General features: G+C 41.7%; 1 protein-coding gene across 8 annotated transcripts in view; it reads right to left on the bottom strand.

Moving 5' to 3' along the window:
- The window catches only part of LOC124149287 (agrin-like), a 472,283-nt gene that overhangs the window by 27,873 nt on the left and 418,323 nt on the right, over positions 1-26,087 (bottom strand). For 6 of the 8 annotated variants that reach the window (XM_048394137.1, XM_048394138.1, XM_048394139.1 and 3 more), the window contains 8 exons: positions 25,748-25,862; positions 20,493-20,711; positions 18,479-18,599; positions 14,264-14,376; positions 6,582-6,731; positions 5,043-5,135; positions 3,164-3,328; positions 1,108-1,248 (listed from right to left, as the gene is read on the bottom strand). In XM_048394137.1, coding sequence (XP_048250094.1) covers positions 1,108-1,248; positions 3,164-3,328; positions 5,043-5,135; positions 6,582-6,731; positions 14,264-14,376; positions 18,479-18,599; positions 20,493-20,711; positions 25,748-25,862 — 1,117 coding nt within the window. The remainder of the gene's footprint in view (positions 1-1,107; positions 1,249-3,163; positions 3,329-5,042; positions 5,136-6,581; positions 6,732-14,263; positions 14,377-18,478; positions 18,600-20,492; positions 20,712-25,747; positions 25,863-26,087) is intronic. The other 2 variants (XM_046520773.2, XM_046520774.2) reach the window with 2 other exon arrangements.

Below are 26,087 nucleotides of genomic sequence, written 5' to 3'. Positions count from 1 at the left end.
GAAGATGCGCTTAATTTATCTTCAAGAAGAACGTGTTAGATTTGGGTCGTTGAGAGACAGCGTGTGAGTTCCAAGTGAGAATAAGATACATGGATGAACAACTTCTTTATTTTAATTAGGAGCGGCATTTCGGTGTACGTTCTGACACCGTTGTCAAGCAAACAAGTAGTGTTAGAACCTACACCGAAATGTTGCTCCTAATTGTAATAAGGAAGTTGTTCCTCCATATATCTTATCCTTATTTAGAACTCCAACTTCTAAATGCCTCTCAAGGAAGTGTGTGAGTAAGTTTTGCTGTACTACTTGCATTATTCCAGTTATTTTTATGTTTGTTTGTTTGTTTGTTTGCTTGTTTGTTTGTTTGTTTGTTTGTTTGTTTGTTGTTTAACGTCGGACTCAGCAATATTCCAGCTATATGACGGAGGTCTATAGAGTCTGGACCAGACAATCCAGTGATTTACATCATGGACATCGCTCCACGCAACTGGGATTGATGACATGCATCAACCAAGTCAGCAAGCCTGACCACCCAAACCCGATAGTCGCCTTTTACGACAAGCATAGTTGCCTTTTACGGCAAGCATGGGTTGCTGGAGACCTATTCTAGCCCAGATCTTCACAGGTCTATTCCAGTTATTATATCACAGCAGTTGACACAAAGAATGTTTAAGAATTGACAAAAGAAATGTATTTATGCCAAGTGTGCACACTGGTGTTGACATTTATAACTGTACTGAGTAATAAACACAAGTAAATATGGGTGTCGGGTAAATGTTTGGTCTTGGGGGCACTTATTAAGATTACAAATTTGTATGGATATTGGTCAGGAGGCACTTATTTGAGCAGAGCCCATAATACGGTGAATACAGTAGTCTAAGTATCCTTTCAGATTTACCAATGTCACTACCAGCAGCACCGTAACCACCATCACAATCAAGTGATCTACAAACACCAACATAAAAAACCGATTTGGACCTTACATTAATGAATATAAAATTGTAACCAAGAGGCTATTGATGATCGGATGTCAAAATTGAATTTTGTCATGTTTATAATTTGGAAAGTCTTATAGAATGAACATTACAATCAAAATGAATACGTCCCTACCTATGCAACCAAGGGGCCCAAGCAACTTCTTGTCCAGACAGAGGTTGCACTTCATGCCGCTGATGTTGGGTCGACACATGCACCGGCCGCTCATCTGGACACAGTCCTCACGAACAGCACCGCGCATGTTGCAGTTGCAGGCTGGAGGGATGGGACAAAAACAGGGTGCATGTGTGTAGGAAATAGGAGAACATTAACATTCTGCTCTTAGTTAAGTCATATCACGGCAGAGCCACAAAGAATTAGTTTCACATATCCAGGTAGGGAATCGAACTCAAGTTTTAACAGTGTGAAGATCCAACATTCTTGTTCCTCTTATCTACTCTGTCGCCTTACTGGCAACTTGAGTTGCAACTCTCCAAGAAGCTGTGAATGGCTTTCCCACTGTATGGTTTGATGCTGTTTCAGCAATATTCCAGCAACATCATGACAGAAGTCATTATATCCACAAAGGGAATCAAACCCAGGTCTTTAGTGGAATAAGTTGACACTTGGCTATCCCACTGAATGGTTTTCTGCTGTTTCAGCAACATTCCAACAATATCCCAGCATTGGTTATCATGCTTGGGCTTCACATATTGTAACCATGTGAAGAATTGAACCCAGGACTTTAGTTTCAGGAGCTGGCACATTAGCCACAAGGCCACCTGTCCCTGAATCCCTTTCAAGGCAATTCACTGCCTCTATGGTGTAGTGGATAGAGCTGCCCCCGGAGAGAGGAAGGTCAGTGTTCAATCCTCTGGGCACATCATACCAAAATATGATAAAATATGGAACTGGTCAGCTCGGAGTAAGGGAGTTGTATTTTATGCCGCTTCGAGCATTTCACCCACGCAGGGAATCAAACATAGATGTCTTCAGAAAGCTTTAAAACTCTGTATCATGTGTCTGTGTCCGAGCTAAACTGCAAATGGGCGAGCACTATAAAACTGGCATTAGTCTGGAGAAGTTTGTTTGTTTGTTGTTTAACGCACTTGGCAATATTCAGGCTATATGACGTCGGTCTGTAAATAATTGAATGATATCATGAGCATCGATCCATGCAATGGGATACGAGTGAGTAGTGAGTAAGTATGGTTTTACGCCGCTTTTAGCAATATTCCAGCAATATCACGGCGGGGGACACCAGAAATGGGCTTCACACATTGTACCCATGTCGGGAATCGAACCCGGGTCTGCGGCGTAATGAGCGAACACTTTAACCACTAGGCTACCCGACCGCCCCTAATGGGATACGATGACATGCATCAACTAAGTCAGCGAGTCTGACCACCCGCTCTTACGACAAGCATAATGAGTTGTCTTTTACAGCAAGCATGGGTTGCTGAAGACCTATTCTACCCCGGATCTTCACTGGTGAGTCTGGACAAGTACAAACAACACACCAATATGTTATATAAGTCAAATAATCTTCAACCTCACATCAATGCTGTTCAAATCAAACAGAAATCTTATACTATTCAATAGAAGTCAAGGAACACCTTATTTTATGACTATTGTTAATCTGTCATGGTATTGTAGCGGCCATAAAATTTCCAAGTCCCGTGATGGGATTCGAACCACGGACCTTCTGATCAGAGGTCGGACGCCTTGTCCACATGACCAAAGAGGTTAACCCCGTCAGCAAGCTGACAAGGTAAGGATGTCATCTGTGGGATGACTCCACGCCCTGCCACATACTCCCCCGTCAACAGAAGGCATGTCCCGAGCCGCATAGTAGGGTAGTAGGCTTATTTTGCTCAAATTTAATATGAACGTGCTCAGCCCCACGTTGGGCGCCAATGTCGCGGCCATAAAATTTCCGAGTCCCGTGATTGGATTCGAACCACAGACCTTCTGATCCAAGGTCGGATGCCTTGTCCACATGACCAAAGAGGTTAACCCAGTCAGCAAGGTCAGCAATGACTCCACGCCCTGCTACACTATGAAAGATTATCTACAGTAATATGAAGGAATTTGGTGGTCCTTAACTTCATTTGAGTAGCATACATTGGCATTATTACTACAGCGCTAATTCCTTAAAGAACAAGTATCCACAGTTTCAACAAAGACTTACGTATACAGCCAACGTTTCCTTTTTCTTCTATGAGTTGCATCCCCCAGTAGCCAGGCAGGCACCGGTCACAGCGCAAACCCCCGACCCCTGGCTTGCAGCTGCACTGACGCGTGACAGGGTCGCAGGTGGTCTTGTACGAGCCCATATTGTTACAATGGCAGTATTCTAGGAAACACAGAGGACGCTTGTCACATACAAAGCCTGGGTTTATTCATATCAATATTATCACGCAGCCAGGAGTTATTATAACAACCATGAAAATTTGGAAAAAAAGTAAATACTGGTTAATAGTTTTTAAGAATATCATTTTCGTCAAGGATTTAATATATGATCATGAAACATAAGAAAGTAAATGTTTCTTAATTTCATAGAAGGAAAGGCAATTTCATGAATATCATTAACATGATAAATGTTAAAACTGTATTAAATATTAAGTGGTTACTCTGATAGACTGAAATCTGTTTGCAGTTAAATTGTTTGTTATATCTTAGTTTTATATTTTTTACAAAATCAAGAACACTGGTATTGCTCAAATAAAAAAAGTCAACACAGAGGAAACACAGAAATAGAAATAAAATTACATAATGTATCAAAACAAATATCCATGACACATTGGCAGGCAGCTATTTTTTATATATCATACATCATTGGGCAAAGAGATCATGGGATTGAGCCATTTGTAATACAAGGGAAGTAACTCTTGTAGCACTTGAATTATGAAGATTTCACTGTAAAATGAATATTATTACAAATTATATGCACAATGAGTGAGTGAGTGAGTTGGGTTTAATGCCGCTTTTAATATTATTCCAGTTATATCACGGCGTGTCAGCTTAATCTGGGAGGAAAGCCCGAAGTGATGTAGGTCTCAGATGTTTACCACTTCGGTGAAACCAACGAGCACGGGTATGGTGCTGACAAACCTAGAAACATAATCAGGGCGAACCGGGATTCGAACCCGCAATCATAGGTTTCTGGCGTGCCCAAGGGACACAACACTGCACTGCGAATCGCGGCGCCTTAGGTGACTGGGCAACACGTGCCCCCATATGCACAATGAAGTACTGCGGACATACTCTGCCCCTCTATACATATTACTAAGTAACTATAAACCCTGGCAGTGGCACATATAGATATATCAATGATAAACCTGAATAAGTGTTTCATCAGTCATATTTCATCATACTTTCAACATATCAAATTCATAAATTGTGACCCACCAGAAGAAAAGGGACCTTATGGTTGCTTTGATACACTTGTGCTATGACATCATAAAGACCTTTGACGTCGGCTTACTTCAGTGAAGATTGATATGTTTGATGTCATATAATAAATATGAATTGAAGCTTGTGAATTGTATTTTTGTGTTCCGAAGATGCTGCAGTTTAAAATATAATGAAAAGTCAAAATGTGATTTTTCACCCATAGGGTTCCTTATCTCATGGTTGGTCACAATTGTACTCTGCAACAATATTATTTAATTTTGAACATATATAATTTGATAAAACATGGGATTTGGGGGCTTCCTGCTATCATGAAGATTATTTCATTCAAGTATCATGAATTAATTTAAAACCAGATCGCCACAAATTATTTCAAGGTTCCTTCAAGTATTTTATTCACAACATATTCATAGGATGATCAAAGTTTGGAAACTTTAAGCTTTCTTTAAAAGTTAAAAACCATAAATGGTACCTTGAATTCTGTACATTTCAATGATTTCTATTCCGATATGAATAGTCCTGTTCATAAATCTGTATATTTTTCAGTGAGACTGGCTTGTTATCTTATTACAGTGTTTAAATATGATACTATACAGTTTGTACACAATAACTGCTCCCTAGGTGAACAATAACTGCTCCCTGGCTGAGTACATTACCTGGGCAACCACTATTTCTGAAGCCAGGGGAAGGAGTCAAATCATCCGCACAACAGCCATATTGGGTGTCCGAGCATTGAGATATAACTATTTCTGAAAAATAAAAGGATTCTTACACTAATTATAAATTAACAGACAAAACAATCAAATATTTATTTTTCAAATATGAGTGCATGATTGAGTGAATAGCTGATTTTTTTCTTGGTGCCATTACTCTACTTGGAGAAAATCAAGGTGTTGTCATGTCAGAAACAAGCATACCAGGAATAAGTTGTGTGAGCATTGAACCTGGACACTGGGGTTACAGTGGTTGACATTGTCAGTGTTACGATATGTAATATTCATCTTGTGCATCACGTCCCCAAATATGTCAACGGGACATCACGTCACTTCATGTACTGACTTCCGGAGTAAACCAACTTCAAGCAGACGCCTCCTGTGATCCTTAAGTTATGCATCATCTTGAATACAACAAAACACATAACGAAACAGTCAGTTTGCCTATATCCCTGTGTTATGGGCTTTCGGATGCTCAAGAAACATTCATAGTTTTTCTCGCTAATCACAATAACAACATCTCACTCACTTATAAAAGATGACTTTATCTTAAAAACAGGTCATCATCTGAGTATCTACAATGTCTGTGTGACGCCACACCCCTTGTTATAGCACGAGTAATCGTGATAAACATGGCCGTCCGAAAATGTATGATGTCCGAAAACCTAGGATATATGATAACGAAATATTCTCATCTCAGGCATCATCATGATAATGCTGAAGGAGTAGTTGTCATATTGGATGCAAAAGAAATCAATCACAGTAAAATCAGATCTTTTTCTGCGATCCAACACCTCTCTGCATGAAGACTGCAGACATCTCAACAGGAGGTTGCACCAGGTGAACTTTCTAATCAGCCAATCAGCATTGACGGTTCTAAATTCTTGGTACAAGTGTTTGAAGCGTTCAGGCAAGTATATCTGATTTCTGTATCTTGAAAACGATTATATAATATGAAGGCAAGAAATTAATCTATGCGGTTATACTTTTGTGGATCTGTTGTTTCTGAGTGCCATGGCATTTTTATTTTTCCAAAGATTGATTTCCAAATCAAGGTGGTAAAGAAATGAAGCTGACATCTGCTTCGTCGAGCACATGCATTCTTCATTTAGATTGGGCGATCAAGGTTTGATTTGGGTTCACCTGATGCGACCTTCTGTGTGGGTGTCTTCAGATATTCATACAGCGAGGTATTGTATCGGAGTATATGATCTGATTCAAATGAGATTGAAATGACAATACATGTTTGTTTTTAAGCCAATCAGATGTCAGTTTTCTAAAAGAACGCTTCACTCACTCATACCGGGAATATAAACTTCTCCACACTGATTGGTTGATCAGAAAGTTCACCTGATGTGACCTCCTGTTGAAGATTTGTCAGAATTTGACTGAGACAGGTTTTGAATCAGAGCAAACTGATTTTAATCAAACTGAGTTCCATTGCAAACAGAGAAGCAAGAAAAAACAAAATGGCTGCCATACCTTCTCCACAACACTTAGAGAAGGTGAGACTCTGATGGCAGTAGCTGCCTGCGGGGCACTTGTCACGCCCGCTGCTGCAGTCGTAGTCTGCCCCTGTTGCCTCGTTCACCAGCGGCATGTTGCCATCACACGGTTCCTCAGGGCCAACCTCTGTTGTAAAGAAAACGGTATCAAATATTTTAGTGGGTACTTTTTGACAATTTGGAATACCGATATACTGACTTAAGTTTCATAAATATTGAAGAGAATTGATATTTTATCCATCCTCTGAACCTTTCACTAATTACAAAGTATGTCAGTAAGCAAAATAATCATTGAAAAAAGACAATTCTCATTTGAATGATAAAATGACTTGAGTTATCAAAATAATCTGTGTGCAGTGCCCATTGAAGATAATTTTACAACTGACATATTGGAAAAAGGTCGAGAAAGATTGTTTCAGTTCACCGCATTTCGGTTCCAACTTTCAGACCACCCTGATGATTAATCCATAATCAGGGACAGAATGTGATACCAGTTAGGCCCTGAACAAGGATCAGTGTGAAAAATTCTGTGTGCTCATTAAAACGTAATTATTCCCCAGCTAGTAATATTTCAGGCAGACATGTAATCACTCAATTCTGTCATTGTGCCTATATCTATAGCAGTGCAGTTTCTGCTACATGAGCAGAATAACCTGTTTATCAATCTGTGTAGTCATAGAGTCAGTAATACTGCCATTTGATGACATTTCTTTTGAAATTAATTCCTTTAAATACATGAAGGTGAATTTTTACTGCCATAGCACAGCCAGGTTTGTATATGCCCGTTTGTTTTGTTTTAGTGAATCAATGGTGTCTGATGATGTTGATTTTAACAGTATGAACAAGGGTATGGTGCTGACAGACCAAGGATCATAATCAGGGAAAATCGGGGTTTCAAACCAAAGACTGACCGTGATCCTGGCAATGCTAAGGGAGGTAACTCTTCACAGATGATTATTCAACCCATTAGAAAAATAATTTGGAATTTGATAAACATCTTTTTTTACGATTTGGGGGCCAAATATTTTCGTGGATCAGTTCAAAGGGCAATTTTTTGTCACTAGCATGGATCAATACAAATTTTAAAGTTATAGTCCACATTTGTTATTGTTCTTAATGCATCTTCCCCTTTCATCTTCTTGTTTGTGTTGACCGGATACAATTTTCACTTGGTTTAAAGATATTTTAGCAGATGTTGTTATGAGAGTAATCAAGTCAAGTTGCATATCTTTCAATACTGATGACGATCGATATAAAATATATTTTCTGTCGTTTCCTATAAAAAGGAGAAGAGAAGAGAGCAAGCTATATTTCTTAAACAAAGGCTCCAGGGTGAGATTCTCTGTATAACATGTCCAGGTTACCATGGTGATAATGTTGTTGGATGCAGGTCAGCTCTGTTTTGGGTTCTTCAACTCATCATAACACATCTTCCCGTAACAAGAGCATTCACAAGCACTTTTATCAAAGTTTTGTTTCCACCCTTGCCACATTAAGCCCACTTTCCTGTGCTAAATATGATTGGACTGTCACATATATCGATAGTCCAATCAGAGAAGGTGATTGGTACACCTTCGTATGAAAGTGTATTTCCACTGCCTGTCTTTATTGACACATCTTTTACATTTTTTAAACCTCCCAAAAATTGCCTATGTTTTTGTGTCAGAGATGAAATAGCGAATGCTTACGCTATCTGATCGACTAGGTCGTCATGTTTGTGAAGCTATACGTGATAAGAACAGGGATCAGATTGGATTGGATATTGCATTTTCATTACCTGATCTAGGCGAGGTGGCACCAGGGTCGAGACAAGAAAAGTGGCCTTGATGTGGCAAGGGTAGAAACTAGGCTTTGATATAGGCTTGTGGACACACTTGCCAAGGGGACTAGGCTTTGATATAGGCTTGTGGACACACTTGCCAAGGGGACTAGGCTTTGATATAGGCTAGGGGACACACTTGCCAAGGGGACTAGGCTTTGATATAGGCTAGGGGACACACTTGCCAAGGGGACTAGGCTTTGATATAGGCTAGTGGACACACTTGCCAAGGGGACTAGGCTTTGATATAGACTAGTGGACACACTTGCCAAGGGGATTAGGGTTTGATCTAGGCTTGTGGACACACTTGCCAAGGGGACTAGGCTTTGATCTAGGCTAGTGGACACACTTGCCAAGGGGAGTAGGCTTTGAAATAGGCTCGTGGACACACTTGCCAAGGGGACTAGGCTTTGATATAGGCTCGTGGACACACTTGCCTTGGAGAGTAGGCTTTGATATGGGCTAGTGGACACACTTGCCACTGGGACTAGTCTTTAATATAGGCTAGTGGACATGCTTGCCTCGGAGAGTAGGCTTTGATATGGGCTAGTGGACACACTTGCCACTGGGACTAGGCTTTAATATAGGCTAGTAGACATGCTTGCCTCGGAGAGTAGACTTTGATATGGGCTAGTGGACACACTTGCCACTGGGACTAGGCTTTGATGTAGGCTAGTAGACATTCTTGTCTCGGAGAGTCGACTTTGATATGGGCTCGTGGACACACTTGCCACTGGGACTAGGCTTTGATATAGGCTAGTAGACATGCTTGCCTCGGAGAGTAGACTTTGATATGGGCTAGTGGACACACTTGCCCCTGGGACTAGGCTTTTATATAGGCTAGTAGACATGCTTGTCTCGGAGAGTAGACTTTGATTTAGGCTAGTGGACATGCTTGCCTCGAAAAGTAGGCTTTGATATAAGCTAGTGTGACACACTTGCCACAGGGACTAGGCTTTGATATCAGCTTGTGGACATGCTTGCCTCGGAGAGTAGGCTTTGATATGGGCTAGTGGACACACTTGCCACTGGGACTAGGCTTTAATATAGGCTAGTAGACATGCTTGTCTCGGAGAGTAGACTTTGATATGGGCTAGTGGACACACTTGCCACTGGGACTAGGCTTTGATGTAGGCTAGTAGACATTCTTGTCTCGGAGAGTCGACTTTGATATGGGCTCGTGGACACACTTGCCACTGGGACTAGGCTTTGATATAGGCTAGTAGACATGCTTGCCAAGGGGACTAGGCTTTGATCTAGGCTAGTGGACACACTTGCCAAGGGGAGTAGGCTTTGAAATAGGCTCGTGGACACACTTGCCAAGGGGACTAGGCTTTGATATAGGCTCGTGGACACACTTGCCTTGGAGAGTAGGCTTTGATATGGGCTAGTGGACACACTTGCCACTGGGACTAGTCTTTAATATAGGCTAGTGGACATGCTTGCCTCGGAGAGTAGGCTTTGATATGGGCTAGTGGACACACTTGCCACTGGGACTAGGCTTTAATATAGGCTAGTAGACATGCTTGCCTCGGAGAGTAGACTTTGATATGGGCTAGTGGACACACTTGCCACTGGGACTAGGCTTTGATGTAGGCTAGTAGACATTCTTGTCTCGGAGAGTCGACTTTGATATGGGCTCGTGGACACACTTGCCACTGGGACTAGGCTTTGATATAGGCTAGTAGACATGCTTGCCTCGGAGAGTAGACTTTGATATGGGCTAGTGGACACACTTGCCCCTGGGACTAGGCTTTTATATAGGCTAGTAGACATGCTTGTCTCGGAGAGTAGACTTTGATATAGGCTAGTGGACATGCTTGCCTCGAAAAGTAGGCTTTGATATAGGCTAGTGTGACACACTTGCCACAGGGACTAGGCTTTGATATCAGCTTGTGGACATGCTTGCCTCGGAGAGTAGGCTTTGATATGGGCTAGTGGACACACTTGCCACTGGGACTAGGCTTTAATATAGGCTAGTAGACATGCTTGCCTCGGAGAGTAGACTTTGATATGGGCTAGTGGACACACTTGCCACTGGGACTAGGCTTTGATGTAGGCTAGTAGACATTCTTGTCTCGGAGAGTCGACTTTGATATGGGCTCGTGGACACACTTGCCACTGGGACTAGGCTTTGATATAGGCTAGTAGACATGCTTGCCTCGGAGAGTCGACTTTGATATGGGCTAGTGGACACACTTGCCCCTGGGACTAGGCTTTTTTATAGGCTAGTAGACATGCTTGTCTCGGAGAGTAGACTTTGATATAGGCTAGTGGACATGCTTGCCTCGAAAAGTAGGCTTTGATATAGGCTAGTGTGACACACTTGCCACAGTGACTAGGCTTTGATATCAGCTTGTGGACATGCTTGCCTCAGAGAGTAGGCTTTGATATAGGCTAGTGGACACACTTGCCTCGGAGAGTAGACTTTGATATAGGCTAGTAGACATGCTTGCCTCGGAGAGTCGACTTTGATATGGGCTAGTGGACACACTTGCCCCTTGGACTAGGCTTTTATATAGGCTAGTAGACATGCTTGCCTCGGAGAGTAGGCTTTGATCTAGGCTAGTGGACATGCTTGCCTCGGAGAGTAGACTTTGATATAGGCTAGTGTGACACACTTGCCACAGGGACTAGGCTTTGATATGGGCTTGTGGACATGCTTGTCTCGGAGAGTAGGCTTTGATCTAGGCTAGTGGATACACTTGCCTCGGAGAGTAGACTTTGATATAGGCTAGTGTGACACACTTGCCACAGGGACTAGGCTTTGATATGGGCTTGTGGACATGCTTGTCTCGGAGAGTAGGCTTTGATCTAGGCTAGTGGATACACTTGCCTCGGAGAGTAGACTTTGATATAGGCTAGTGTGACACACTTGCCCCTGGGACTAGGCTTTTATATAGGCTAGTAGACATGCTTGTCTCGGAGAGTAGGCTTTGATATGGGCTTGTGGACATGCTTGCCTCGGAGAGTAGGCTTTGATCTAGGCTAGTGGACACACTTGCCTCGGATAGTAGACTTTGATATAGGCTAGTAGACATGCTTGCCTCGGAGAGTCGACTCTGATATGGGCTAGTGGACACACTTGCCCCTGGGACTAGGCTTTTATATAGGCTAGTAGACATGCTTGCCTCGGAGAGTAGGCTTTGATATAGGCTAGTGGACACACTTGCCACTGGGACTAGGCTTTAATATAGGCTAGTAGACATGCTTGCCTCGGAGAGTAGACTTTGATATGGGCTAGTGGACACACTTGCCACTGGGACTAGGCTTTGATGTAGGCTAGTAGACATTCTTGTCTCGGAGAGTCGACTTTGATACGGGCTCTTGGACACACTTGCCACTGGGACTAGGCTTTGATATAGGCTAGTAGACATGCTTGCCACGGAGAGTAGACTTTGATATGGGCTAGTGGACACACTTGCCCCTGGGACTAGGCTTTTATATAGGCTAGTAGACATGCTTGTCTCGGAGAGTAGACTTTGATATAGGCTAGTGGACATGCTTGCCTCGAAAAGTAGGCTTTGATATAGGCTAGTGTGACACACTTGCCACAGGGACTAGGCTTTGATATCAGCTTGTGGACATGCTTGCCTCGGAGAGTAGGCTTTGATATGGGCTAGTGGACACACTTGCCACTGGGACTAGGCTTTAATATAGGCTAGTAGACATGCTTGCCTCGGAGAGTAGACTTTGATATAGGCTAGTAGACATGCTTGCCTTGGAGAGTCGACTCTGATATGGGCTAGTGGACACACTTGCCCCTGGGACTAGGCTTTGATGTAGGCTAGTAGACATTCTTGTCTCGGAGAGTCGACTTTGATATGGGCTCGTGGACACACTTGCCACTGGGACTAGGCTTTGATATAGGCTAGTAGACATGCTTGCCTCGGAGAGTCGACTTTGATATGGGCTAGTGGACACACTTGCCCCTGGGACTAGGCTTTTTTATAGGCTAGTAGACATGCTTGTCTCGGAGAGTAGACTTTGATATAGGCTAGTGGACATGCTTGCCTCAGAGAGTAGGCTTTGATATAGGCTAGTGGACACACTTGCCTCGGAGAGTAGACTTTGATATAGGCTAGTAGACATGCTTGCCTCGGAGAGTCGACTTTGATATGGGCTAGTGGACACACTTGCCCCTTGGACTAGGCTTTTATATAGGCTAGTAGACATGCTTGCCTCGGAGAGTAGGCTTTGATCTAGGCTAGTGGACACCTTTGCCACAGGGACTAGGCTTTGAAATGGGCTTGTGGACATGCTTGCCTCGGAGAGTAGGCTTTGATCTAGGCTAGTGGACATGCTTGCCTCGGAGAGTAGACTTTGATATAGGCTAGTGTGACACACTTGCCACAGGGACTAGGCTTTGATATGGGCTTGTGGACATGCTCGTCTCGGAGAGTAGGCTTTGATCTAGGCTAGTGGATACACTTGCCTCGGAGAGCAGACTTTGATATAGGCTAGTGTGACACACTTGCCACAGGGACTAGGCTTTGATATGGGCTTGTGGACATGCTTGCCTCGGAGAGTAGGCTTTGATCTAGGCTAGTGGACACACTTGCCTCGGATAGTAGACTTTGATATAGGCTAGTAGACATGCTTGCCTCGGAGAGTCGACTCTGATATGGGCTAGTGGACACACTTGCCCCTGGGACTAGGCTTTTATATAGGCTAGTAGACATGCTTGTCTCGGAGAGTAGGCTTTGATATAGGCTAGTGGACATGCTTGCCTCGGAGAGTAGGCTTTGATCTAGGCTAGTGGACACACTTGCCACAGGGACTAGGCTTTGATGTAGGCTAGTAGACATTCTTGTCTCGGAGAGTCAACTTTGATATGGGCTAGTGGACACACTTGCCACTGGGACTAGGCTTTGATATAGGCTAGTAGACATGCTTGCCTCGGAGAGTAGACTTTGATATGGGCTAGTGGACACACTTGCCACAAGGACTAGGATTTGATATAGGCTAGTGGACACACTTGCCACAGGGACTAGGCTTTGATATGGGCTTGTGGACATGCTTGCCTCGGAGAGTAGGCTTTGATATAGGCTAGTGGACACACTTGCTTCAGGAAGATGACCATACCAGGGCCCAACCATCTACACAACACATCAGTCTTTAAGAACTAAAGTGCTGAGGACAACTAAAACTTCAATGATGTTAGTCCTCGATGACTACAGTAACAGATGATGTTACTACATATTGAAATATAGCTGTGCCAACTGCCAACTCTGTGGATGTTTGTGAAATACAGTCAAACACTGTTGTGTCGAAGTTGAAGGGACCTACATAATGTTTCAAGTTGTCTGAGGTTCGACACAACCGAAAATGATGAATAAAGAGGGAAAATGCAGAGACCAAGCTTTCACTTTGAGACCACCATAAGTTCGACACATCAAAGTTCAACATGTATGTTTTGGTCTAGTCCTATTGACTGGTCCAAATTACCAACCCTGCAGATAATAATAATAAGTCCATTTATATGCGCCAGATTCCATTCACCAAGTTAATGCTCATGGCGTTACATAGCTTTAGCAAATAATGCTGATGAAAGGGGAGTAGAGTTGATAGTGTTGTCTGAAAAGGTGTGTTTTCAGATGAGCCTTAAAGGATGAAAGTGATGGCGAGAGCTTAAGATCAGATGGTAGTTTGTTCCATAGCGACGAAGCGCAGAACTGGAAAGATCTCTGACCAAAGGTTTTGTGACGGGTTTCCCGGAATTGTAGCAGGTGGTTATTCTGAGAACGGAGAGATCTGGAAGGCTTTATTTAGGCAGTAGTTCGATGAGATATAATGATTCCTAGACATATTTCATTTCCTACTTTATCAGCTGTACTTACCATCACAGTTGTCGCTGTCCTGGATAAGGATCTCTTTCTGTTGTTGACAAGACTCGTACTTCATCTGACATTGATTAGGGTATGACTTGCCATCCGAGCCACACACAGGGGACCTGCAGAAGCAAGGGTTAGAAACAGCTACAGTCAGCTTGTCCGAGACATCGGAAACACAGAATGACTGAGTTTGGCTTGACCCTGCTTTGTGTCAGCTTAATGTCTCAGACATTTTGGTAAATTAGGACACCTTGCACCACTGCATGGAGCACACTTGGCTGTGTGCTTAAGGGAGGGACACTGACAAGCTTTGGTGGAGAATACGTGGAAGAAGTGAGTGGGTGAGTGGGTGGGGTGAGTGGGTGGGGTGAGTGAGTGAGTGGGTGAGTGAGTGAGTGAGTGAGTGAGTGAGTGAGTGAGTGAGTGAGTGAGTGAGTGAGTGAGTGAGTGGGTGGGTGTGTGGGTGGGTGGGTGGGTGGGTGAATAAGTGAGTGAGTGAGTGAGTGAGTGAGTGAGTGAGCGAGCGAGCAAGCGAGCGAGTGTAACGCCACTTTGAACAGAGTGTCAGTTTAATGTTGGTATGGAGCTGACAAACCTAGAAACATAACCTGCATAGCGGTGGCTTGGATGACTGGGCGGTCGTGTTCTGTTCTGTTAAATGCGCACTGGGAATCAACTGCTATTTTTTTGCAGGGTAATTACCCATAATTCAACAATACCATTCAAATAAGTCAAGACTTTTTTTCCATCTTTTCCTTCACTTGTTCAATTCAGAAATCGGCTTTTCATCGTTGTGTACTGTCCTCCTAAACATGCACAGACTGTCAACTGCTATTTAATTGCAGGGTAATTACCCTGATTCAGCAATACTATTCCAAATAAATCAAGATTTTTTTTAACTTGTGTTCTTTCGCATGTTCATTTCACTGCCAACATTCAACATTTTTAGGGTCACGTAAAAAAAAATGACACAAAATTTTTGGGTAGCAAAGATGACATGAAATGACATGAAATGCCACAGTTAAAGTTGGGGTTTGCCTGCAAGGCCTGATGGGAAGTGCTTCAAACCAAAACTGTCAAATTTTGAAAGGTGAAGCATGCTTCACTTCTTGTAATATGAAATATGCATAAAGAAATTTATCTCTCGCCCAACAGAAGCTTGCATCCTATGTCATGCAACAATTACAACAGACACTGATTTCCAACCTCTCAGGCCCAGATGGTCTTGTATTGATTGTGAGCTTCACAAGATTAGGAATGCTTTCAGGATGAATTTGACAGTTTCTTTTTGAAAAAGGTCACATCAAAAGCACGGGGAAATCAATTTATTTTGAATTCACATCTTGAATATTTCGTTTGGGGGAACTGGTTAGATTCAAAACTGAAGATTCTCATATACAATTCATATTTTTTATCTTTGCAAATCCTAGCTGGCACCCATAAGGGCCCACCTTGCTATTCAAACATCACTACAACAAAGCACCCCATGCATGGCGTTGTGGATAGAGTGTCTGTCCGGAGAGAAAACTGTCTGTGGTTTGATCCCCAGTCTGCCACACCAAATAATCATCATGAACATCAATTGACACAATAAGGATATGACATACATCACCCAAGCAGCAAGCCTCACCACCCAATCCCATTAGTCGCTTCTTACGACAAGCATGGGTTAATTATTAAAAATGAGTTGTGGTACAACGGAATCTTTGTCCACGTGGAGTTGTCAACCCTTGTTGCCCTGACGGAGCCCATTTCATCCATTTGAGGGGCGGTCGGGTAGCCTAGTGGTTAAAGCGTTCGCTCGTCACGCCGAAGACCAGGGTTCGATTCCCGACGTGGGTACAATGTGTGAAGCCCATTTCTGGTGTCCCCCGCCGTGATATTGCTGGAATATTGCTAAAAGCGGCGTAAAACCATACTCACTCACTCACTCACTGCCTGTTACTCATCTTAAAAGGGAATAAACCAAGGACTGGATGCTTGGAGTCAGCAGTGTGTCTGAGTGGGGTATCAATCTCATTAAGATCAGATCTTAGTTCTCGCTACCGCTAAACAAAGATCTGAGGACATCCCATTACGGGTCACGTTAGACCAACCTTGCACAAACTTTGACCGACCAATCAGAAGGCAGCTTTCTCATGCTTTACGGCACTAATTCCAAATTGGCGACTACACTTCGCAATATATTTTGACAAATTCTCGATTACAAATTTGAAACCTGAACAAAAGAACATTCTGCAATGGCTAATAGATGGTCTAGATTGTATGGATTTAGTTGTTAAACCCGTAACCATCGTTCGGAATACCCTGTGATAATGTTTTCGAGGTTGTATGATTAGAAATCACATTCCGACTGTCACTTTCATGATCTGGTAAGCGACGCTCTGATTGGTCGGATGAAAGGTCGTTCTGACGTGACCCCTGATGGGATGTCTTCAGGTCTTTGTTTAGCGGTAGCGAGAAGTAAGGTCTGATTTTAATGAGATTGAGTAGGGTATCCATGTAAAATTCTGACATGGTATCTTCGTGGGCAGGAACAGTAAAGCAGGCATTAGTCTGGACTAGTACATGAAGCCACACATACACATGCATGCACATCGCCATAGAAGTGCAATAATCTTTACCGTAATGTTAAACCCCGTTTCACCTCCCCTCACCTACAACGGTGTTGCCATAAATAAACATTGGCTTTGAATTCTGTGAGAAATATTCAGAGACACTATACCGTGGATGTTCTGTGCAAATTTAAGCTTCATAGGAATAATGGTTTCAAAATTAGGAGCTATGGAATAACCGAGTGGCAACATCTTTAGCATTAATGAGTTCATTGCATCAAAAAGGATTTTCCTACAAATTCACAAAATCACACAGCTCAGGAAAATAACAACAACAATATATCTTACAAAAATATAAATGTAAAATTCCTCTCCCTCCTATTACATGACTTCTAATGGTGATTGGTTTTGTCCATATGATATATGTCCATCGTATATTTAGGGCATTGTTTATCGTTCAATAACTGTCAAATTACCTATTCCCTTGATTTCCCCACCTGAACAAGTATCAATGGAGACCAGTGAAACCACCTCATCTGTTTCATACTTAGATCTATGCATAAAGATTCAGTGAGTGAGTGAGTGAGTTGGGTTTAACGCCGCTTTTAACAGTATTCCAGTTATATCACGGCGTGTCAGCTTTATATGGAAGGAAAGCCCGAAGTGATGCAGGTCTCAGACGTTTACCACTTCGGTGAAACCCACGAGCACAGGTATGGTGCTGACAAACCTAGAAACATAATCGGGGGGAACCGGGATTTGAACCAACAATCATAGGTGTCTGGCGTGCCCAAGGGACGGAACTCTGCACAGCGAATTGCGCCGCCTTAGACGACTGGGCCACCCGTACCCCCACATAAAGATTCAGATTGACGAAACACTCTCCACAAGGCTGTATGACAAACTTTCCCTTTATGTCGAGCAATATTGCTGCAACTCCAGCTTTTGATGTTTACATTTGCCAACTTTTGAGGTGCAAGGGTTTAAACCTTTTAAAGTGGATCAATATTTTAAAGGGATCATCTAGGCCAGTGAAGAAGTTTAAAGCAGCATGTTTCTTGCAACACATTCTTTAGTTTATCAGTTTATTGAACATACTCTGTGGAGGTCCTACGCAGGCCTAGTTTGGGGTAATAATATCTGTGTGTGTCTCACTATTATATCCCCCAAATGATTAAAGACAAGATGCTTGTCATAAGAAGTGAAATTTAGAGGGATTTAGAGGGATGGTTGGGTAGCCTAGTGGGTAAAGCGTTTGCTCGTCACACCGAAGGCCCGGGTTTGATTCCCCACATGGGTACAATGTGTGAAGCCAATTTCTGGTGTCATGATATTGCTGGAATAATGCTCATGATGTCAATCACTGGATTGTCTATACCAGACTTGATTATTTACAGAGTGCCATCAAATAGCTTGAATAATGCTGCGTTAGGCATTAAACAACAAACAAACAAAAAAACCTAACAAGGAAATCGTCAAGCCTTTGAAAGGCATTTAGAAGTGATACACATAGAAAGAGAATTTAAGGATGTTAACTTCTTTATTATGAGAAACATAATGTGGTCACACCTGATGAAGGAGTAAGCACATACTCCGAAACGTTGTGTTTCTTATAATAAAGAAGTTGACATCCATAAACTCTCGTCCTTAAAGTAAACCGTCTTACCTCAGGGCTTCACAGTTAAAGTTGCAAGCACATGTAAAGTAGCCATCCCAAGCTGCTGTGCAAATGCCACCAAAACGGCAACTTGTGTCGTCACATTTCTCCATGAAGTCACCAGAACCCTCTAAAAATAACTCATGTGATCATATGATAGGTCATGTGATCATTTGAAAAGTCACATGACCACCGCTGGCAGACCTCCATACATTACCTGTCAGCTGTTTGATAAAAGATAAGGTTAGTTAGACAACTTATGTCAGGTGTGTGAATCAACACAGGTGTAAATGAATCTAACTGTTTCATGTGACACCGACATATACCTAGTATTTAACTTTTTGTTTGCTACAAGTAGTTTGTAATATCAAGAGTTATATGCATTAAAACACTGCATCATAAAACTTAAAACAAGGTCAAATACTGGAACAGGTGGTCTCAGATAGTTTTAATTAAAGTGGCATTTTTGTCATAGTTGAGTTTTTTTTAAAGTTTGTTATATCTGAAGTTGATTGTATGGAACAAATAAATAGAGTGAGTGAGTGAGTTGGGTTTAACGCCGCTTTTAACAGTATTCCAGTTATACCACAGCGTGTCAGTTTGATTTTGGAAGAAAGCCCGAAGTGATGCAGGTCTCAGACGTTTACCTCTTCGGTGAAACCCATGACCACGGGTATGGTGCTGACAAGCCAAGAAACATAATCAGGGCGAACTGGGATTCGAACCCACAATCATAGGTTTCTGGCGTGCCCAAGGGACGCAACTCTGCACAGTGAATTGTGGTGCCTTAGATGACTGGGCCACCCGTGCCCCCCAACACAGAAGTGAATGAATCTAACTGTTTCATGTGACACCGACATATATTTAACTTTTTGTTTGCCACAAACAGTTTGTAATATTTAGAGTTATATGCATAAGAATACTGCATCATAAAACTTAAAACAAGGTCAAATACTGGTACTGTTGGTCTCAGATAGTTTCAACTCGAGTGGCATTTTTGTCAAAGTTGAGTTTTTTTACAGTTTGTTATATCTGAAGTTGATTATGGAACAAATAACTAGACCAATTGGAGACAAGTATCAAGGAGACAAGTATCCAGAATGTCATGCTGTAATTCTTATTAAAATTATTATTATAATGAGTCTAACTAACCCTACTCTGAACACAACCTATTGTACCATATCCTGTTGATGTGGATTCACACAAATGACATTTTAGCTGCAACTGTTTGCTGCCTGCCAAATATAACAAACTGAATACGAAGATACATAGAATTAAAAAAACACATCAAAAATTCAAATTAAAACATTTACACAGAAAATAAGAGCAGCAGAAAATATACATCTTGAAATTAAAATTGCCTAACCACAAAGTTTACATTGACAAAAACTCGGTTGGTTGAAGCTGGAGTGAAGCAGCCTTGAAGAAGGAGGGATGTGCATGACCTTTGAAACAATAGGGTCACTATCAACAGCTTGATTGATTTAGAAGTCAGCCAAAGTTATGTTTAAATAACTTCAATCAAACTTGCTTGAATTTCAAATTACCCCAACTCTTCTGCTAAACAATCTCAAGAAAAATCAGTGTGAATTAAATCACGTTTTCGGACAGTAGGCGATTCTCCTGCAATGGAAGAAGCCATATCCATTTAACAGGGGACAGCATTGGAGAATGATGTTCATTCTTTTAGTTTATTTATCAATGCACCATGTGGACTGGCCCACGAGCAAACCTGCCACCCCTGTTGTTGATGGCATGGATTATGTAGATATGTCAGTTAATTTATCAGGTCCTGATATTCCTTAAGCTTGTTCAGCAGTAGTCTCCCTTTGATATAGTACGTATAATCAGAGTAACTACAACAGAAACATATATCCCCAACCATAGACCATATACCATTTGGTGCAACATGTATTATTTCTGTTACACTATAGGTTTAAAAAAGTCAGCATGTCCTCTGAATTTTCCTGAAAGCTTCATCCGCCAAACCTACCACAGCCACAAAAAACAACAAGAAGAGTACCATCACCAGATCCAGAATGGTCCGGGCACTCCCCTTCATGGTCCACGTCCAACTCCATGTTCTGCGCGCATGCTGCACGCTTCATATCGCAGCGGTTCACGTACGTCTGACCGTTTGTTGCACAAATTGGTTTGTGGGTAGTTTCACATAGGATCGGGCAAACACAGGCACCATTCTCACAGTTGGCTCCAAATCTGCAAACTTTGCCAGAACATCTGCCTGAAAAATAGGAAAATCAGTTTATTTGGTGTGTATTTTTTATTTGTTTGTTGTTTAACACCGCACTCAGCAATAATACAGCTTTATGATGTTGGTCTTTAAATAATCAAGTTTGGACCAGACAATCCAGCGATTGACATCATGAACATCGATCCACGCAACTGGGACATGGTGACATGCATCAACCAAGTCACCAAGTTTGATCACCCATTCCCTGTCAGTCGCCTCTTACAACAAGCATAGATGGGATTGAGACTCTTAACAAGGAAAGACAACTCTTCCATTAATCCCATAAGGAAACTGACCTGAGGACATATATGATTAATACAAGGCCTGTTTCTCAAAGTGATCAAAGTGCTTCGACTTGCGTAAATCCAGACTTACGACAGTCATAGTGCTATGATAGCTTTGTGAAATGGGCCCAGGCATACCAACAAAATTACCTTGTGGATTCTTGGTAAGAATATAAGTCCTCAGGGGACACTAAAAACACCCTAACAATATTTGGTCTGAGCTTAATTATAACCAGGGATGTATCATCCCCACTTTTCCAGGGCACCCTGGGATGCAATGACATGCATCAGCCAAGTCAGCGAGCCTGACCACGCCATCCTGTTTGTCGCCTCTTACAACAAGAAAAGATTGTTTGTGAGCTCTCCTAACACGGAACTCCCACAGGGAACCTGCATAAGCTGAGGATGCTTCAGTCTGGTTGTATTTTAAATGACATGCAAAAGTAGAATACTGGTGATATCATCATTGCTTAAATCATAATAGAAGACGTTATATATTGATCGGACCTCATTGTCACATTCGAACAGGACCCAGACACAAAACTATGGTGAGATGAGGTAAAACAGGGTTGAACCAGAATATTGCACTTATATAGCAACATGTGTGTGTGTGCGTGCGCGCGCACGCTCTGCTTGTACTAATCTAGACTAATGCCTATTTAATAGTGCTAGCCCACTGAGACACCATGCCACAGTTTAACATGAATACCCACTCAGACACTGACTCCGAGCTGACAAGTCCTTGTTTTAGCCTCTTAATGCCGAGCACCAGGCAGGGTAACAACAAGTACTAAGCTACGGTGGTGAATGGGTCCCTATCAAAATTTGATTTATGTTTGGCGGGATACCTATCAATCAACAGACAGTCTTGTTGCTAGGAAACAGTTAAAAGTGACTAAAATATAATATCAAAGGAAATATATACTATACCAAACACACACAAAATAAATCAAATAAAAAATGTTGGGAAGTCTTAAAGCCTAGTCTCTAGGTGATAAGTCAATGTGATATACAATTGGTCTAGTCTTAAAGTCTTTAGGTGATAATCAATGTGATATACAATTGGGGGGTGGGACCTATCAAGAGGCTGTCTTGTTGTGAAACAGTTGAAAGTGACTATAATATTATATCAAAGACACATATAATATTATATCAAACATAATTCCAAACTGAATCAGATTAAGAGTGTTTGGAAGTCTTGTAGCCCAGTCTCCAGGTGATTAGTGTATGTGATTATCCAGACCAGTCGTCTGCCCTCGTCGTTCATGTGAAAGGAAACAGATGAGAGATGCCATTACCAATTGAAACAGAGTTGCAAAGAACAGCCTGTCCAACAATCAGTGATGGGTTAATAACACCAAGGGACTGCCTCTGTGGTCCAGTGGTAGAGCGTTACCCTAGAGAGCTGAAGGTCCGGGGTTTGATCCCTGGTCGCGTCATACCAAAAGACGTTAAAAGATGGTACTTGTTGTTACCCTGTCGCCAGACATGCTCAGCATTAAGGGGCTTAAACAAGGACTGGTCGGCTCGAAGTCAGTATACTGTGTCTGAGTGGGGTATTCATGTTAAACTATGGCATGGTATCTCAGTGGGCTAGCACTATAAAATCGGAATAAGTCTGGACTGGTACAAGCAGACAAACACACACACGCATTAAGGCACGTTGGTAATTAATTGCAATAATCTTGGACACAACGTCAATCCCAATTTCACCTCACCTATTTCCACTGAAAACAGGTGTCATACAAAAATGACCCATATAATGGACAGTTATATTTTTTCTACCAATTAGTACAATTTTGTACAAAAAGTCAAGAACCCTTTATGTTTAAAAAAGAGAAGTAATGCAGTATTATTGATCTCAAGTACAAAGAAGTTTCTAGCCTAGTGTACTGCAAATCCCATGAAATATAAACACATGAGTGATTAGCTAAATACCGGTATCATTTTATCAGGAATCGGCATTCACACATGCTAACAAAAAATTGTCATCTCAAACCAAACTACTTAATATTAAAGATTTAAAATTTATTTTTCTATTTTAAAATTAAATTAATGTTTATCGTGAGTATTAAAATCAGAAGACTGGAAACAAAATGAAGATGGTTTCATGAAATTAAACCTCGCTATTATAATACTGAAGTGTGTCACGAGGTGACCTAATATTCCTATATGGTTTGACTAAATCAAGTTTGATGTAATATTAGTATCAACTGAAATAAAGATGCATCGTCACTTTTTGATGCCATACAATTTGGACTGGCAATGATCTTCAAGTAAGCAGTCTGCAACCCTGATAGAAACTAGGTAGAACCAAAACAGTTCCTTCTACAGGTCTGTTCTTATGAATAACTTTGGACAGTCACAACTGAAATAATGCCAATGTGATATTTAAATTTTAACTCACTCACTCACTCTACAGATCTGACATACACAAAACAAAACTTCAAAATACATCACACTGGGCTTGGATGGTCAAGACATGGCTGAAATACTGCCGATGTGACTTTAAATTTTAACTCACTCTACAGGTCTGACATACACAACACTACAAAGAGAACTTCAAAATACATCACACTTGGCTTGGATGGTCAAGACATGGCTGAAATACTGTTGATGTGTCTTTAAATTTTAACTCACTCTACAGGTCTGACATACACAACACTACAAAGAGAACTTCAAAATACATCACACTTGGCTTGGATGGTCAAGACATGGCTGAAATACTGTTGATGTGTCTTTAAATTTTAACTCACTCTACAGGTCTGACATACACAACACTACAAAGAGAACTTCAAAATACATCACACTGGGCTTGGATGGTCAAGACATGGCTGAAATACTGCCGATGTGACTTTAAATTTTAACTCACTCTACAGGTCTGACATACACAACACTACAAAGCGATAACTTCAAAATACATCACACTGTGCTTGCAAAAAACAAAAAACATTTCAGTGTTCCCAGGAACAGAGTGTTCCTGATTTTTTTATCAGTCTGTAGCACCACCAGTCTTCTCTTTTTATTACTTGCTACACAAATTTCTTTACAAAACCAGATTGTGTCAATGGATGAATAGAATATACAAAAAGAATTTTTTAAGTCATCCCTCAAACATATTGGCATTCACATGAAATAGAGAAGAAACATTGCTTCTAAAGTCTACTCAAAGAGTTAGTTCCCTTCACTTTTTACCTCCTGTGAAGTTTTTTTCAGTTCCTGAAATTTGATAAAGAGGTACAAGGCCCAGGTTAATTGGCAGTCCTGGCAAGTTTGATTCATCTCCTTCTAAACCCACTCTGCCCGTCTATCCAATTTATGATGTATATCGATCAAGCTGATAATGGTTACCAAAATTAGACAATGTTCCCTTTATAGTTTTGGACATAACAGACCGCCTCCATGGTGTTGTGGACAGAGCGTCTGCCCGGTTTGAAGGTCAGTGGTTCGATCCCCGGCTATGTCAGACCAAAAAATGTCAAAAGATGGTACTTGCTGTTACCCTGCCTGGCACTCCGCATTAGGGGAATAAAACAAGGAGTTGGTATACTGTGTCTGTTAAACTGTGGCAGGGTCTCAGTGGGCTCGCACTATGAAAACATCATTAGTCCGGACAAGGGCTTGGACAGGTAACTCGGGTACTTGGGTCGGGTGGGTCCTTAGTAGGACCCAGGGACCCACATGACTACCTGGACCCGTGGTTAGTCACGTGATATAATGTAATGACATTAACAATAAAACAATGGTTACACTACAAGTATAGCTAATGTTCACATTTCTTTCTCACTATGAAGGCATTCGTTCTGACTTGTATATGTTTGAGTAAGGATAAAGCGTCTATCAACTGCAGTGTATGCATGACCAGATTGTTTTATACGTGTATCTAAGCAGTTTTTGCCAGGGCTGCGGTAAAACAATTCACATTCAGACATTTTGTACCCAACTCTTAAGATCTACAGCAGGTCGGGGTAGGGTAGAGTGTCGGATATACCCGGGTAATAAATTTGGACTCGTCCGAGCCCTAGTCCGGACTACTACAAGCGGTCACACACAAACGTTCCATGCACGTTGCTGTGTAAATGCAATAATCTTGAATACAATGTTAAACACCATTTCACCTAATCTCACCTTGGACTTGAAAATGACACAGCAATCTATTCATGTCCAATTTCTTCAGGGCGATTTAGGAACTATTCTTTATATGCATGTTTTCCTAAAGGGCATCATTCATGTACACTTTTACAAGACCTGGTGTCTTTAAGAGACAAGGGCTATATTCTTCCAAACTGGTTTTGACTAGTTTCTACTGGAGGTTAAAAAATAAATATGGTCCACTCTGACATGGTGCCCATTCCTCTCTAGATCCAGACCCTGACATTGTCTGACATACATCATCAAATTTGAGTTAGCAGCCAAAATAACCCTACATGACTAGAAATAAACTTGCCATGACTGCCAATTTGACAAAGTGGAGTCTTCCTTTAAGAGCTATAAGTATCACTAATGGGATTGTAAACTGTCATGGGTCCAGTTTCACAAAATGGTGTCAGCATTAAGACTGTCATAAGTTGTTATTAAAATATCAGGGCTACGATAGACGTAGTGTTATGATCACTTGGTCAGATGGGTCCCGGGCTGCAATCTTTATGCTATGTCTGTCGTAAATCTATGGTAAATAACAGAGTTATGATGATCTTTGCACTAAGATCGCTTTGTGCAAGTGGGCCCAGATCAGTCCCTTACCACACTCTCCACCGGAAGCCTTGGAGACGAACTTGCGATATCGGCATGATGTGACCTTCATGAGACACTCATTCTTGTAGGTGATGCCATCGTCTCCGCACACTGGATCTCTTACCTGGATATAAAGACAGAAAATAATACTGTCAAGTGGCCAGTATGTCTGTTGTAAATTTATTTGTAGAAATTGTCAGGCAGCAAAATGATTTAAGTGCCAGTAAAATGATGAGCCTTTCATTGGCAGATTTGAAGGCGGAAGTGGAATTTAGAGTTACTGCCCCTGATTGTTTATGAACATGTCAGGCTTGATCATTCAAGACTTTAAGGATGAGACAGTTTCTAG

Source organism: Haliotis rufescens, unplaced genomic scaffold, assembly GCF_023055435.1.
Source record: "Haliotis rufescens isolate VD_foot unplaced genomic scaffold, xgHalRufe1.0.p SCAF_13, whole genome shotgun sequence".
In the NCBI taxonomy this organism is placed as follows: domain Eukaryota; kingdom Metazoa; phylum Mollusca; class Gastropoda; order Lepetellida; family Haliotidae; genus Haliotis; species Haliotis rufescens.
The sequence above is the reverse complement of the archived record's forward strand: the minus strand, read 5'-3'. Positions and strand labels throughout refer to the sequence as shown.